Source organism: Ischnura elegans, chromosome 8 (assembly GCF_921293095.1).
Source record: "Ischnura elegans chromosome 8, ioIscEleg1.1, whole genome shotgun sequence".
Lineage (NCBI taxonomy): Eukaryota > Metazoa > Arthropoda > Insecta > Odonata > Coenagrionidae > Ischnura > Ischnura elegans.
In genome coordinates, this window is record NC_060253.1 from 8,742,443 (window position 1) to 8,757,802 (window position 15,360).

At 38.7% G+C, this 15,360-nt stretch overlaps 1 protein-coding gene across 1 annotated transcript in view; it reads right to left on the reverse strand.

Annotated features, from left to right (window-relative positions):
* Positions 1-10,559, reverse strand: part of LOC124164056 (neprilysin-1-like) — a 65,225-nt gene extending 54,666 nt beyond the window's left edge. Inside the window, exons 1-4 of the mRNA XM_046541225.1 lie at positions 10,443-10,559; positions 1,601-1,725; positions 840-905; positions 448-609 (exon numbers count right to left, since the gene is read on the reverse strand). Coding sequence (XP_046397181.1) covers positions 448-609; positions 840-905; positions 1,601-1,725; positions 10,443-10,501 — 412 coding nt within the window. The 5' untranslated portion in view covers positions 10,502-10,559. The remainder of the gene's footprint in view (positions 1-447; positions 610-839; positions 906-1,600; positions 1,726-10,442) is intronic.
* Between the last annotated feature and the right edge of the window lie 4,801 nt (positions 10,560-15,360).

Consider the following 15,360-nt stretch of genomic DNA (forward strand, 5'->3'; position numbering starts at 1 on the left):
ATCGGTGTAGGGGTCCTTTTCTGGGCTAAAATATTTCCTTCCTCGAAAACAGTTGCTTGGGCTTAAAAACTGAGTAAATTTCGTTGCTTGAGAATCCAAATTTTAGATTTACCCATAGAAATTAATTTTTGTCCGTAGAATTTAGAAATTTAAATTATTGCACTTGGTATACTATATGGACCTCAAAATTCTGAACAGTAGACCTGATTTTATTTTTGGTATAGTAGGGAGAACATTCTCAAATCACATTTTCAGGGGTTTAAAAGTAGAGCCCGAGAAAAAATTAAGAGTAAGCCACATCCAAGGACCGTATCTTCGAAACATTTAAGAATATAAATATTTAATAACAATATTGGCATTGTCAATGCATGAGCAGAAAAGCCAGTGAAATTCTGTAATACGGCTTGCGCTTTCAATGAATGTAATTTGGAATTGGATTGCACATACTTCTTATCCTTTGTGCGAGGTGCAACTTTCTTTCGAAGAACCAATCGGTGGACGCCGTGAAATCTGGGATCGGATGATTGGCCGCCCAGTTGCCGCACGTGAACTGATAGAAGTCCTCGCAGGGGTCTGCATCCAAGTCCAGGGACTTCATGAGATTGGCCGCTGAAACACAAATGAAGATGAATAAGAAACAGTCAAGTTCAAAAATAAATCAATTCCACAGAAATACACCGAATATAATAGAAATACAATTTATTTCTTTGCGTTCAAATATGACGGAAAATGTGAAAATGAATATTGACGCGTATTTTACAGTATAATTTAAAAATATTATCTGAATTAAATCTCTTTCATTCAAACATGTGTTATAGCCAGTTCACCCTTAATCTCACCTGTTTCAACACATTGGTTTGAGGTGCAGACTTGCGGCTCCAGGACTGTATCACTCATTTTGTTGGCTGCAAGCAGAGGTGATGCAGAAAAATTATTTATTCAGCTAGCTTTAATATACAATTTACTAAAACGTAGAGTGAAAACTAAGAAAGAAAGAAGAAATAGTAGTATCTTAAAAAATTACGAGGAGAAGATGGGACAATTTGGTTTCCACATTATGAGGCATGATGGCCTGATGAAAACAATCGTAGAAGTACAGGTGGAAGTGAAAAAGGGCAAAGAACGGCTCAGAATGAGTTACATAGGATAAAGGGTTATAAAGAATGTGAAATAGAAGAAATACGTCGCTATGAAAAGACTAGTGGATAGGAGAGAGGAATGGGGAGCTGCGTCAAATCAATGTTAGCATTGTTGACTAATGATGTTGACTTAAATGTAATTAAGGCCAATTAGTAAATTTTTAAAGCAACTGAAAACATCAAATATTTTTATTGGCCAATATCAAAAGCTCTGGGTTAGAGAGCGATGGAAATTCAAATTATCACACATGAATAAGTAATTTTTTAAAAACTTCGTTTGACCAAGGTGAAATAAATATGAAACTAACTATTTGCTCACATTTCATGCGTTTAAATTATTCTACATGCTACTCAAGTAATTTGACCATTGAAGAGTGAGTTCGCGAGAAAAAAAAACATCGCACTGTTACAGAAGGATTTTTGAGTAGGAATGAAGCTGAAATTATTTTAATGTTACTCACAGTTATAGGAAAGAATTCCCACAGCAATTACCAGTGCAGCAGCTAATATAGCCAATAATATAATCACGGCAACCAAGCGTCTCTGCAAATTGGACTTGTGACTTGGAGTGGTGGCTCTTTTTAAACTGAAAAGGGACATTGAAAAAAATATATTACGACATTGAGGAATGAGTGGCAACTACATTGTCACCCTTTACGTTTACTAACCGCTAAAACGCGTTTCAGATAGGTCAGAACTGAGACCGAAACGAAAATAAAGTTAGCTGATTTGGAATATTGCGTTTACCAACGTGAATATTAATGATCGATCATCATCTATCGATTCTTCCCTAATTCCCGTCTGTCTATAATTCGCTAGGCAGGAATGCATCTTGTCGTCAATTGAAGTTAATCTAGCTTCTGAATATGGGGTTAGAGATGAAAGCATCAGTTTCATCATCAAATGAAGGCACTGTCGATGGCAAATTGAAACCGATATGTTTAGAAATATAGAATGAATTGAAGAAAAATGGAACAACAAAAGATGTAATTTGCCATCGTTAGGGAATTTACTTGATAAAATTCTATCTTAATAGAAGACTCATTCAGGAGACCCAATTCGTGGGAAATTATAAATCAATAGAAATGTATATAAATTTTGTTATTTGTGGAATAAACAATGTGGCTTTCGTGAAAGAAAGTGTTCATCAGATGACAAAGAAGATTCACGATGCGCAACTGACTCTTGGGCTGGGTGAGCTCGAGGTGTTTGCCATTCATCGCCGGAGCGGCCCAACCTATTCGAAAGTGAGCTTGACGGAAAGAATAGGGTGGTTTCCTACTATTTTTTATTGCCTGAATCGAAAGATTATTACTCCTGGAGTACGTTTTTCACGCTTTTAGATTTTTAAATGACGATATCTATTTTTCGCGATTAAATGAAAAGTGAAAATTTTCAAGCGCGAGAAAACGCGACGGCTAAGAATGAATGCTGGGAAAACTCCGTGTGACGTCGTTCTGGTTCCCGCTGCCTTAAGTGAGGTGACCATGGGGAGAGGCTTTGTGCGCTGATACGACGCAGAATACTTGCAGGTCGCAGAGTACCCTGCTAGCTGGTAGCGCTCGGCTTAAATAAGGATTATTAATACCTTATCATACGAAGAAAACTTTCCGACCTTAGGCAGTTTTAATAGGTGATTATTAAGACATGTTTCCCTGAGCTCTGTGCCTCATGCATGCATTGGTAATCTCAGACGATGTTAAATTCCTATCTACTCGTATAGAAACTAGGTCCGTGTGACGTCACGTAGAGTGGCATCGCATGGGCGCCAATCTGGCCTTTTTCAAATGAGGTTAAAATTGACCATTGCCATTCGTCTAAACCGGTATTTCTAAAACCAAATAATGTGTATATTATGAATACACTAATGGTGGGTAACGAATCGCAATCAATGCCTTTCGTTTTCCTTGATGAAGTAAACTACCCTATTTTTTGGTACACTTTTGGGAAATTGGTTCAAATCCCAGCCTATTATAAAATCAACGAAGCCTAGGCCGTATCCTTCTAGTCCGTAGCGGCTCCAATCCTGGATCCTGTTAAGACTTTTAAATACACTACATAATTTTTCACGAGTAGCGCAAATTTCCTTTGCATTTTATTCACGAATAAAGTCTTTCTGTGCCGGATCCAAAAATAAGCTTTCGGCCCATTGAATTTGCGGCAATATCTACGGGTGCGAAATAGCACCACTCTCTGTTTTTCCTCCGAAAACCTTTCCACACCACGTTTCGCGAACTTCAGCATCTTCAGACTATGACACATTTATATATATATCTATCTATCTATCCCTTCTGCAGTTAGAATTTATGGCAATAACTCTTAGATATTCCGAAGGGAAACAAGCACAGCACCCGATTTTGAAAATGAAGGAAATGTAATGCTTGTAGCTGATAGATAAAAATTAAAGATTACCTGATACATTTCCCAATGCAAGCGATGAAGGTGTTCCGGCAATATCTCGCAGAGTGTGACACTAGAGCTTGAACCATCACCTTACACTTCCGACTGGAACCTCGCCTTTGACTACTCATGACTGAAGAACGATTTCGATCACAGCGAGAGATCGAGAGTTAGCCAGGGGAGTTACAATGTCGATGGAATTCGCACGCTTTCAATTCTCGGGTGCATCAAGTAGACAAGTCGAAAACATTGTACACACATGGGTTGTCGCCACACGTCCCCCTTGAGCTAAGCCACGTCGCGACGCAGTGCAACGCTCTAATAAAAACTATCTAAACATCGCATATATGGAAGTGCAGGCAAGATCGTTCCTCCATATTGTTGTACAGGCTGTTCCTTTGATCGTGTGTCGTTTTTTACCTCCATTTTTTGCCTCTTTCCCTCAACCTGTATTCATGATAATTGGCATACTCATCGGAAAGGGTATGTTTTGTTGAAAGCAAGCAAAAATTTTATAATTTTGAACTTTTGACCTCACAACGTGGGTCCAAACCAAAATCTAAAATTAGTCTTACGGAGATTTGATTGAAAAAAATAAATCAAGATAGAAAAAAGCAGAATTACAACGAAAATGATGTCAATTCTTATATTTTCGGACTTAATAAAAACAAAAAAAAACACTTATTTATGAAAATTCTACCGTTGACCCAGTTAGGTCACAGTCAAGGTCATATGGGTACAGAATGAATACCACAACAACAAATACGTCAATTCATAGGCGGATCTAGAGGAGAGGGGGCACGGGGGCACGTCCCCCCCAGACCCTTAACTTTTAATTAATATATAAAATTATATTAATTCACAGGTTTTATCGGGTGCCCAAGTCAGTGGTATAGCCCAAATACTCGCCTTATCCACTAGTTGACCTCCAAGGCCATTACGGAGGCCAAAGGTCATAGAGGTATCATGACAACAATATCTGTCATGATAACCACCGTGTCGAACCATAGGTTTTAAAGGGTGTAGTTCACAGACCCGTAGTATTCATTACAGCAACTCCGAAGTTCATATTGGAGGATCAAAGGTCATAGAGGTATGTTTTGAAATATCAGGGAAACTAGAGGAATGGTGCAGTCCGCACAGGGGCGGTCTGGCCAGGGGGGGCTAGTCGGCGATCGCCAAGCGCCCCGAGCTTACGGTGCCCTCACAACGCCAGCGTATATCGTGAAGCGGCCGGCGTGCTCTGATCGCGTCCCTTCTCTCCCTCGCCTGTCCCACGCTTAGCCATTTTTTCCCTCCTCCACCCTTCCCCTGAGACTCCATTTCCTTAGCGAAACGCGATATCCCCACAGCTGTGTTTCGGGGTAGTTGAGCCCACAATTAGGTCACCGAGAAAAAAATATCAGATTACAATGAATGGGTACCATTACAAGAGCTAAGTGAAAATCGCGCTTTCATTTTTATTTTCTCGCACTTCCAATAACATATTATCGCATTTCGTAGCATCTTTTTTTTTATTTTCATAATGAGGTAGATGACGATGAAATGTAGTGAAATACAGTTATAAGACAAAATACAGAACATTTCAAATAATTATGTTGTAAAACAATAATATATTAAGGAATAAGACATGTAGTGGCAGAGGTTTAGCTTGCCCGCGCCCACTTGTAGTTCGCGGCCACGTAAGAGTCCCAGCCACCTAGCAGCTGGCCAGTAGCTCACATGCTTTAAGCAGTGAGTGTCGGCGGAGCATTTACACTGCGCTCGGCACAAAATGTACGAATTTTGCCGTCGAAAAGGCAAATTTGCGTAAGAATATCATAAAAGTCCAGTCATCGCATCTATGTCGCATTTATTTGCGCACATCGCATCTATATCGCATTTGCGATTTTCACGTATCTCTAACCATGACGCATCTCATTTGTCTGCGTCTTTGGGTGAGGGCTATCTACAATGCACCGTGAAACTCACGATCAGTTCCACAGATAGGAAGTAAGGATGGAGGCGGTGTTGGATGGGGCAGATACGCTCACGGCGAAACTATTCTGTATTCTTCCCCACATAAATCCAAAAATCCTACACAGTTCAATAATTTCTGGTTTGATTAGTAATAGAATTTTATGTCATTCATAGTGTTAATATGAAACGTGTGTAAATGAGCGGTGCGCAGAAAGAAATAAGGAGAATAGCAATCGCTTAGATGTTAATAATATTTATAAAAAACTTGAATGCTTGGCTGAACAAGAACAGTGGTTCCAGTAAAAATACGACCCCAAAATCAATACCCTATGAGAGTTTAAATACAGATTCAGGTACGTTTGAATATTCGTCTTTTCATTTTAAGATTGTTAAAAAAATCCAATATGAAATCAAAGTGCGATTGTCCACGAAAAAAAGTAACATGAAATATTTTAAAGGGAATACGCGCTAGGTAAAGTTTTCGAATAATGTTCAAAAAGGGTAAAAAAAAGTGCCAGTCATCATCAGGCTTGGCTTCCAAATTGAATATAAAGGACTTCTTCTTGTTGTAAAATAACAAAAAATGAAAATATAACAAAAATCCAAAAGGAGAAGACATCGTGTCTAAACCCCAAAGTGCGTCCAATAGGGTAGTTTTCTTAATCAAAGAAAACGAAAGGCATTGAATGCGATTTGTTATCCACCATTAGCGTATTCATATGATACAAATTATTTGGTTTTAGAAATACCGGTTTTGAAGAATGGGAATGGTCAATTTTAACGTTATTTGAAAAAGGCCAGATTGGCGCCCATGCGATGCCACTCCACGTGACGTCACCTACTTTCTATACGAGTAGATAGGAGTTTTACAATGTCTGAGGTTACCAATGCATGCATGAGGCACAGAATAACAGGGAAATAATCACCTATAAAAACTGCCGAGGTTCGGAAATTTTCCATCGTTTTATAGGGTATTAATAATCCTTATTTAAGCCAAGCGCTACCTGCTAGCAGGGTACTCTGCTACCTGCTAGCATCCTGCGTCGTATCAGCACTCAAAGCCTCGCCCCAAGGTCACCGCACTTAGTGACAGCGGGAACCAGAATGACGTCACACGGGCTTTTCCCAGCATTCATACTTAGCCGTCGCGTTTTCTCGCGCTTAAAATTTTTCACTTTTCATTTAAGCGAAAAATAGATATCGTCATTCCAAAATCTAAAAGCGTGAAATACGTTCTCCAGGAGTAATAATCTTTCGATTTAGTGAATAAAAAATAATAGGAAACCACCGTATTGGAGATTAGCCAGTATGACTGAAATGTCTACATAAGTTTGTTGCGAGGTAATGAAGCAGCTAAAACTTGTACAGAAAGCACTAAAATAACATGTGGAAATGGCGTGGTTCACGTCCACAACCTCAACTCAAGCTCAACTGTATCGTTTTTAATAGTTTATTTACTACAGTAAATATTAATTTTTCAAGTTGAATTAACCATAAATTATTAACTTCAGTCCGAAGATCGTATCAGCAATATTAGAAGAATTTAAGTAATTTATAATTCATTCTAATTGCTTTTTTGTATTTATTACCTTAATAGGGTGGTTTCCTAGTATTTTTTTATTGCCTAAATCGAAAGATTATTACTCCTGGAGTACGTATTTCGCGCTTTTAGATTTTTAAATGACGATATCTATTTTTCGCGATTAAATGAAAAGTGAAAAATTTCAAGCGCGCAAAAACGCGACGCGTAAGTAGGAAAGTCCGTGCGCCGCATTTCTGGTTCCCCCTCTCTCCTTGTGAAGTGATCTTGATCGAGGCTCTGAGCGCTGATAGGACGCAGGATGCTAGCGGATAGCTGAGTACCTTCCTGTCTGGTAGCGCATGGCTTAAAAAAGGTTTATTAATACCTTATCAAGCGAAGAAAACTTTCCGACCTTAGCCAGTTTTAATAGGTGATTATTAAGACATGTTTCCCTGAGCTCTGTGCCTCATGCATGCATTGGTAACCTCAGACGATGTATAACTCCTATCCTCTCGTGTAGAAACTAGGTCCCTGTGACGTCACGCGGAGCGGAATCGCATGGGCGCCAATCTGGCCTTTTTCAAATGAGGATAAAATTTGACCCTTGCCATTCGTCTAAACCGGTATTTCAAAAACCAAATAATTTGTGTATTATGAATACACTAATGGTGGGCAACGAATCGCAATCAATGCCTATCGCTTTCTTTGATGAAGGAAACTACCCTATTGTGTGGAAGTAGGTGGTAACAATATAACTTTAATTATATATATTGTGAGTATTTCTTAAGAGTTCCTGAATGCAAAATCACTTAGGACAACACATTAAGTATTTCATTTATTGATTGGGTTCCTTAATATTTGAAAGTTACTGATACATTTTTTTAAACTACAGCTTCTCTAATATCAAAATTAACAAACAATCCCAAATAATTTACTTGGTCTTTTATTGTATGCCAGCCAGTTTTCATGGGTCGACTGATTTATTTGGACCAAACAAATTGTTAAATATGATCCGTACAAAATAATTTAAGATATTTTAGTTAATTCAAGCCTAAATTTCCCTATAATATTAGCAGGTTCCTCAATTTTGCTCAAGTTTATATCTACACTTTATAACAATCACCAACAAGTATGGATAAAAGCTACGTACTTATGATTATATCTATATGATACGTAGAAAATAATTAATTGGTAACAACCAAAAACCATTATCTAGCCCCAAGTATACTTTCGTTATGTTTTACAACTTTATATCTAATAAAAAAAGACTCAAATTACTTGAATCCAAGTTTATTTGCAATTATAAAATTCTACGTTTCCGCTAATTGCGTTATTTACGGCATAATGAAAAGATTACATAAAAAAATTGAAGGTGCTAGAAGATAAAAGAGAACCTGATTCTTTTTTGAAAGAATTATTCGAATAGGTTATTTAAGATTTCGGTGAAGTTTCAAGGTACAAATTCACTAAATAGATACAACAATCATAATGCATAATTAAACTATATACGTTGTGAAGTTATCACTTTTCATGGTATTTTTTCATATGAAAACGCTATTTTTTAAATTGTAACGTTTTTAAGACCCAGAATAACGTCATAATCCATTTCCGGGCATAATATCTCCTATTATTTTCTGGTGGGGTGGGCCCGAATCACTCCAGACAGGTCTTTCAATCTTATTCAATCAATCTTTCAATATTATTGACTTGGTGATCACGAAAGAGAAAAAATGTATTGCGAAGTCAAATGAAAACAACGTTTTGGTTTTCAAATGTATTTCAAATATATACTTGTTTTTGCACTCAAACTATATTTAGGATCCGAGTATGAATTGCAAATGAATTTCATAGGAGGAAAACAGAAAAAGTTGAGTAAATATTAATTTGTCTCCTATATTAAATATCATTGAACGAGCCATCCCACCCGTGGCAGACAAAATGGAATGCTCTCCACAAAAGATCGAGAAAAAAATGTCCTATGGCATGAAGATTAATCACAAGAAAACACTGGTTCTGCGGTTTGTAAAGCATCATGAGCGAGGAATTTGAGACTCGAGGTAATAGTGGGTGGGGAAAACCTTTAGGAGGTAGAGCAATTCAATTATTTTGGCAGCACATTACTAAAGGAAAACGGATACAGCGGTAAGGACATCAGGAAGAGAATTGCGTTAGCAAAGGAGGCGTTCATGAACAGGAAGGAGCTTATGAGGGGAGCGTTATGTAAGAGTTTAAAGAAAAGGTTAGTGAAGAGTTTGATCTGGAGAGTAGCGGAAACGTGGACGTATAGGAAGGAGGACGAGAAAAGACTGGAGGCGTTTAAGATGCGGGTGTGGAGATGAATGAAGAAAGTGAAGTGGACGGAAAGGAAAAGGAACGAGGAAGTGCTGGACCTGGTGGGTGAGGAGAGGCAGCTTTTAGATGAGATACGGAGGAGACAGAATGCATAGATGGAGCGAGTACTTAGCGGGGAGAGGATGTTGAAAACTGTTTAATAGAGGGTAGAATGCTGGGTAAACATTCTTAAAAGCATTTTTAGATAGAGTGAAAGGGAGTAGGCCTTATTTGGAATTGAAAAGGGAAGTCCATGAGGGGAGGGCAGACTGCCGGAATGCGTCGTGAAGCTCCATGTAAACCTACCTTAATTGCTATAATACTTAAATTATAATAATAAGCGCTTCAGAAATCCCCATAGAAATAAATCATATGGTGTGAGGCTGGGGTTACTCGGCGGCCACTCAACTTCTATCCCCATGGACATTTGCCGATTGCCATAATTCCCATTGAGGACTAACTTAGATTTGTGGGGATGAGCTCCGTCCTGTTGCAGTCTCACTCCTCCCTTGTATTATTATCCATAGAATGCATTGTGAGAAGACTTTGGAGCTTCGTTTTCTGATCAAGCGAAGTCGATTTGCCGAATTCGGTCGAAATCTGTGACCCAATGGACAAAACCCAGGTCGAATTTGGGAGGGACGTCCTAGTTAAATTAAGTTATCAAAACATATAGTTAATCCAACAACTAGAGGTGGGACAAATTTATGTCGGATTTAATCTTAACATTCCCTATTAAAATATATTTGCCAAATTTAGAATTAAAAAACTGTAAATTACGGTTTTCCTTCCATCGAGTTCATAGAAACCTCAAAACCAAAGAATATTCTTCGTCCCTGGGTTCTTTTTTCCATAAATTAAGTGAAATTTGACATTTTCTGACGAAAATACTCAAAAGCCTTTGAGAGACGAATGAGTTCCTTACGAGTGACCAATTCTTTACCAATTGCGGAAACATGAGAATGCATATGTCCACAGCGAAATAACCCCTCTTCATCCACACCATAAATAATACTAAAAGCGATGTATCATCTGAAAGGTTCGTTATATTACCCAAATAACCACACCCAAACCAATTGAAGTATACTCACTATGTGCTTCGGGAGCTGACTTCTACCAGGTCTGGATGACTGTCGGATGGCTGTGTCATAGGTATGGTCCATGTTGAGCCTGGAAGGTGGCAACACAGAAAAGAGAACTTTAGTCAGACGAGGAGGTATTCCCCTCGTCAAAGTGGAATGCATTTTTGAATTTCATTTTATTATTTCAGCAATCAAATTACGTACGTATGAGGTATGAATAACACCTCAATCACCGTGGAATTACTGTTTCAATCCTTTATCGCAACATTCATAGCAATTATTTAGACGTTTAATCTAAGGCGCTACTCTTATTTAATGATACTGACGTAATAATGTTTTTATTTCGAGTTTCTTGTTCAATATTTTTAGACAATTTTGCACATTGTGAGTAATATGTCCCTCAATACGAAACTTTTGTACGATATTTTTAACACTTGTATGTAGGGATGGTCGGATCGGATACCTCGTATCCAAATATCCGCGGACATTGCCCTTCATGGGATACATCGGATCTGGATCCGAAATTTTAAATAATAGCTTCAGCCCCATAAGGGTGGAAAGAGTTCCGATTCTATCTTCGAATGCGCCGTCGCATGCGATTCTTGTCCTACTTACGAACCGTTTTGTTTGAAAGCTCTCGCTGAGGTTACGTAGGAGAATTTCAGCCGTGGAAAATAAAAAAGGCAAAATACAACTGGCACTTATTGTTAGTGTGACTCATCTCAAGAGATTGAACAACCATCGGGGGAATCTCAGCGTCAGGAATTTGAAAATGCATTTAGATCCGAAAATATCCGATCCGAAAGATCCGGCTCCGAAAATCAAGGATGCGATCCGAATCCGGATCCGAAAAAAATCCTGAATCCCTCCATCCCTACTTGTATGATAATTTACCGAAATGAGGCGAGCACAAAAGACTTTCCTTTACATCCATTAACCCTCTCCTTCCTAAACCGCCCGAAACCGGCCGTAAACATTTCCCCGTCATGCACGAAGTTTAAATACCCATTTGCCCCACTGGTAGACCTATTTTTCTCCGCGATGAGGAACTGACGCAGGTTACTTTAATTAACTTACAATAACTTGAAATATATTTAAGTGATTTGTTTTAAAATTTGTATACGTTTTAAGAATATATTAATTTATTGAAAGAAGTTGGTCTTACCTTATATTGAATTTAATTCCCTCCTTCAAATCCATTTTCTTGGTGATATTGATGATAACATCCTATTTTGCTAAGAGGTAAATCGCATCCGATGCATTTCCATGACGTTTCTATGCTCCGACCAGCAGGAGTTTTTCTTTTCTTTGAGCTGCAATAGGCGCACACTTTTTTTCTCCCCACGATTTTTACAAAAGAGTGTTGCTGTCTCTGTGAAAATGTGCCCATCGGAAGGATTCTTTTACGTCCCACTACTTTACGCGAGGAGAATTTCCCTATCATCTGCCTGTAAAGTGCTAAACGAAAGTTCTTCTGTGTTACTCCATGCCTAGTATTTGAGGCCATTCTATACGAGATGATCTTGTAGTAGCGCATGCGTATGTGTTATTCATAAGTAGTAATTTCATGAGAGACACACTCGAAAAAAGCTATCAAAGTACAAATGATGATTTTTCCCTAAATAGTTTTTCATTAAATTCATTACAACTTGCGTCCCAAGAAACATTTTACGATTTCTTTTATCTTTTTTCCCTAAGTACACATTTACCTGCAGAACGTAGCCATGGGAGCTTGCTAAAACCCAAACTTTAAATCCCCACTTCGTTGGCTTTCCTTGGATGTATTGTTTAATTTTATGACGTCCTTTAAAAGCAACCATCGCCTCGTCCACACTTAATTCTCTACCGGTTTATGCTTTTGCTAAAAAGTTTCCATTACATCAAGAACCGGCCTAATTTTATGCAATACATCAAAACCCTCCTCTCCCTGTTTTTTTTTTCCTGAGTTATATCACTAATATGGAAATATTTTGAAATGTTTGTCCATCTTCCAAAGGTCATACAGTCACGAACAATTGAGCAGTCAATATCTTGGCTATGCCAGCAATCCTTGCTTTCAGGCAAATCGAATATTCCCATGTATACTAGCACCCCAATGTATGCCACCATTTCATCGCACGTACCATCTACCCAGTCTTTGTCAGCCTTTCCTGAGGAATGTTGAAGATGTTCTGCATATTTGTTTGTGTTCTTGACAATGTTGTGAAAAAAAACTTCGCCCTCTAGCATATATTTTAGGAAGGAAAATTCATTTTCACCTATCGCCAAATTATGAATAGGTCCTCTCTCTTCTTTGAACTCCGACGGTTCTTCAAAAATCAGGGTGTCTCTCCAAGAGTCATGCACCTGATCATCACCTTTTAAATCACTCGTGCTTGGGGTAACGTCATCCTCCAGTGGTACATCACCTGATCTGGCACTATCACTGTATCCTTCTTCTTCATTCAAACAACTAGAACCATCTGAATCACTCGAAAATTCGCTTCTGTTCACTTCTTCTGCGATAGCATCCTCACTTAACCAAGCCATGGTCAGAACTGAGGGGCATTAGGTTTCTTTTCATTTGAGCTGAGCTTTGCCTCCTCGCCATATGAGATAGGAAAAGTGTGAGAGTGCCTGTGACCACCCGCAAACAGAACTGAGGGGGATTAATTTTCTTTTCATTTGAGCTGACCAGCTGAGCTTCGCCTCCTTGCCATGTGAGATAGGAAAAGCGTGAGCTTGTGTGTGACCACACAGGAAGAAATATCGTCATTAGATGTGACAGTCACTCTAAATAACACATGGCAGGCCTAGGGTTTTCGTATCACACCATTTCAAAACTGGCCCTCCTAAAAATCCCATCGTAAGAGCTTACACAACTTCTCAGTTAATGTGCCACGCTGGAACAAAGCACCTTATTGTCTCGGGATTTTAGCTTATGGTGACGACGTTCTGCTTCTTCTTAATGAAACGAGAGATAGGAAGGATGCTTGTGCTAGCAAAGATAAACACTCTCAAGATAAAACAGATGCCTATGAAGCTCAAAAGGCTGCCCCAAACAGAGCAGACCAAGCCGGGCGGATTCGGCCGGTTTATGAAGGAGCGACTTAAATGGCGGCGGCCGGTTTCGGCCGGGTTAGGACGGAGCGGAGAATGAGGCATTTAAACTTCAATACGGAGAGGGTTAACGTATAACCAAAATCCAGGGTGACATTAACAGCATAGCGAGAACTCTTGGGTTGGTATCGACAGCAAAATGTGGAAATTGTTCATAAACATTGATCTTTATTAAATAAACAATGAAACCTGTGTACAAGTTTCATAGAGAGATCTTTGATAAAGGTAGATTATAAGTCATACGGGATTGATAGTATTAAGTATTCATCTGTTATCGCAATATTTTAATGACTGAAGTTTTGAGGACTCAATTGCGGGTAGGGAATAAGGCTGATTAGGTTGAATTAATGGGGAAGGAATTAGACATGTTTAAAACAACATTAAAGAGATTCGTTACAATTAATTATTATCAGCGAGGAGTAAGATAGTGCGTGATGGAGTCAAGTATCTCTTCAGCGCACTCTTAGCTTACCTGCGACGGTAAAAGACTAATGCCATAATCCACACCTTCAACAAGGGATGTTAATTGATTCCAAGGATTTAATAATGATCGCTACTCGACACTTCATCTAAACACAGTTTTCACGATCTTCGACAGGATTGCCACTCCGAGCATCTGCGAGAATTGCCTTCACTATTTCCTTGCAGAGGTGTTGGTAAATAAGAATAACGCATTCTCTTAGCTGTGCAGAAAATTCCTCAGGAAAGTTAACACAAGGGAACAAGAGAGTACCACTAAAGACAAGATTTGCTCGGAAGATTTCGATGGATCGACACCTGCAATTGTTTAGCCATAGGCTCGTCTCTCGAAGGCCAAAAAAGCTCATTAAAAATATTTCGAAGAAACCCGAAAATCTAGCGACTGAAAAATGACCGCCGAAGCGGACTGGTTTCCGGAAGCTAGGGTCAGCGCGGACTACTTTGTTTAAAAGATGTTTTTTTGTATGTAGGACTAGGTTTTTAATTTGTTACCCCAGCCAAATTTGCTGAATATCAAAGTCTTTGAAAAAGTTTTTGCAAAATGCATATTCTTGGCTTCTCACCAAAGAAAGTGTAGAACAAATATTGTTTTAAAATATTGATGTAAATGAATTATAAATACTACTTTAGTTGTTTTATTTTTCATGTACGTACTTGAGCTTTGTTAGCATAGATAACCAAGGTAACACAAATTGAGCTACGCCATATAAAAAGGTAAAAGGATAACCTGTTTGAGGCTACCAAAAATTCCTAAATTTTTCTATTGTCATGTAATTTGTGTGTGGAGTAATAAAATTATTATTATATTATTATTATCTTAATTTTGAAGTCCCTTCGAGGCACCACTGCGGTGCGCCCCGTAGCCTTCCTTTCTTGGTCGTACGCGAATATCTGAAGGGTCTTAGAAAAAGGGAAGGTCAGGCAACTGTTCGCTCAGGCATGGTCATGCCCCATTTACACTACGCACGTACCGACCACGGTCGAAACAATTGGTGTTCTTGGTAAGGCTCTTTGGTCGCAACTACTCGCCTTTTTACTCGTCGTAACCATCGTAACCCAGTGCGGCCCTCGTTGTGTAATTTTGTCAGTTTACAATTGACGACGTGACTGCGTGAGGATATTGAAATCCAGGATATTAAGAAGAATGAGGATATTAAGGTTTTCATGTGGTAAAATTAACAATAGACCGCATTGTCTGTGAAACTTTAAAGAAAGTGGGATTTGTGAGGAGAATCTGTCGAAAATTTAAAACATATTCATGCTTTAAGGACAGTTGGTCCTCGCTCCGGTACGTTACATATTAGAATATAGTCTGTTGTTTACTGAAAACCTTATCCCATGCACCTTT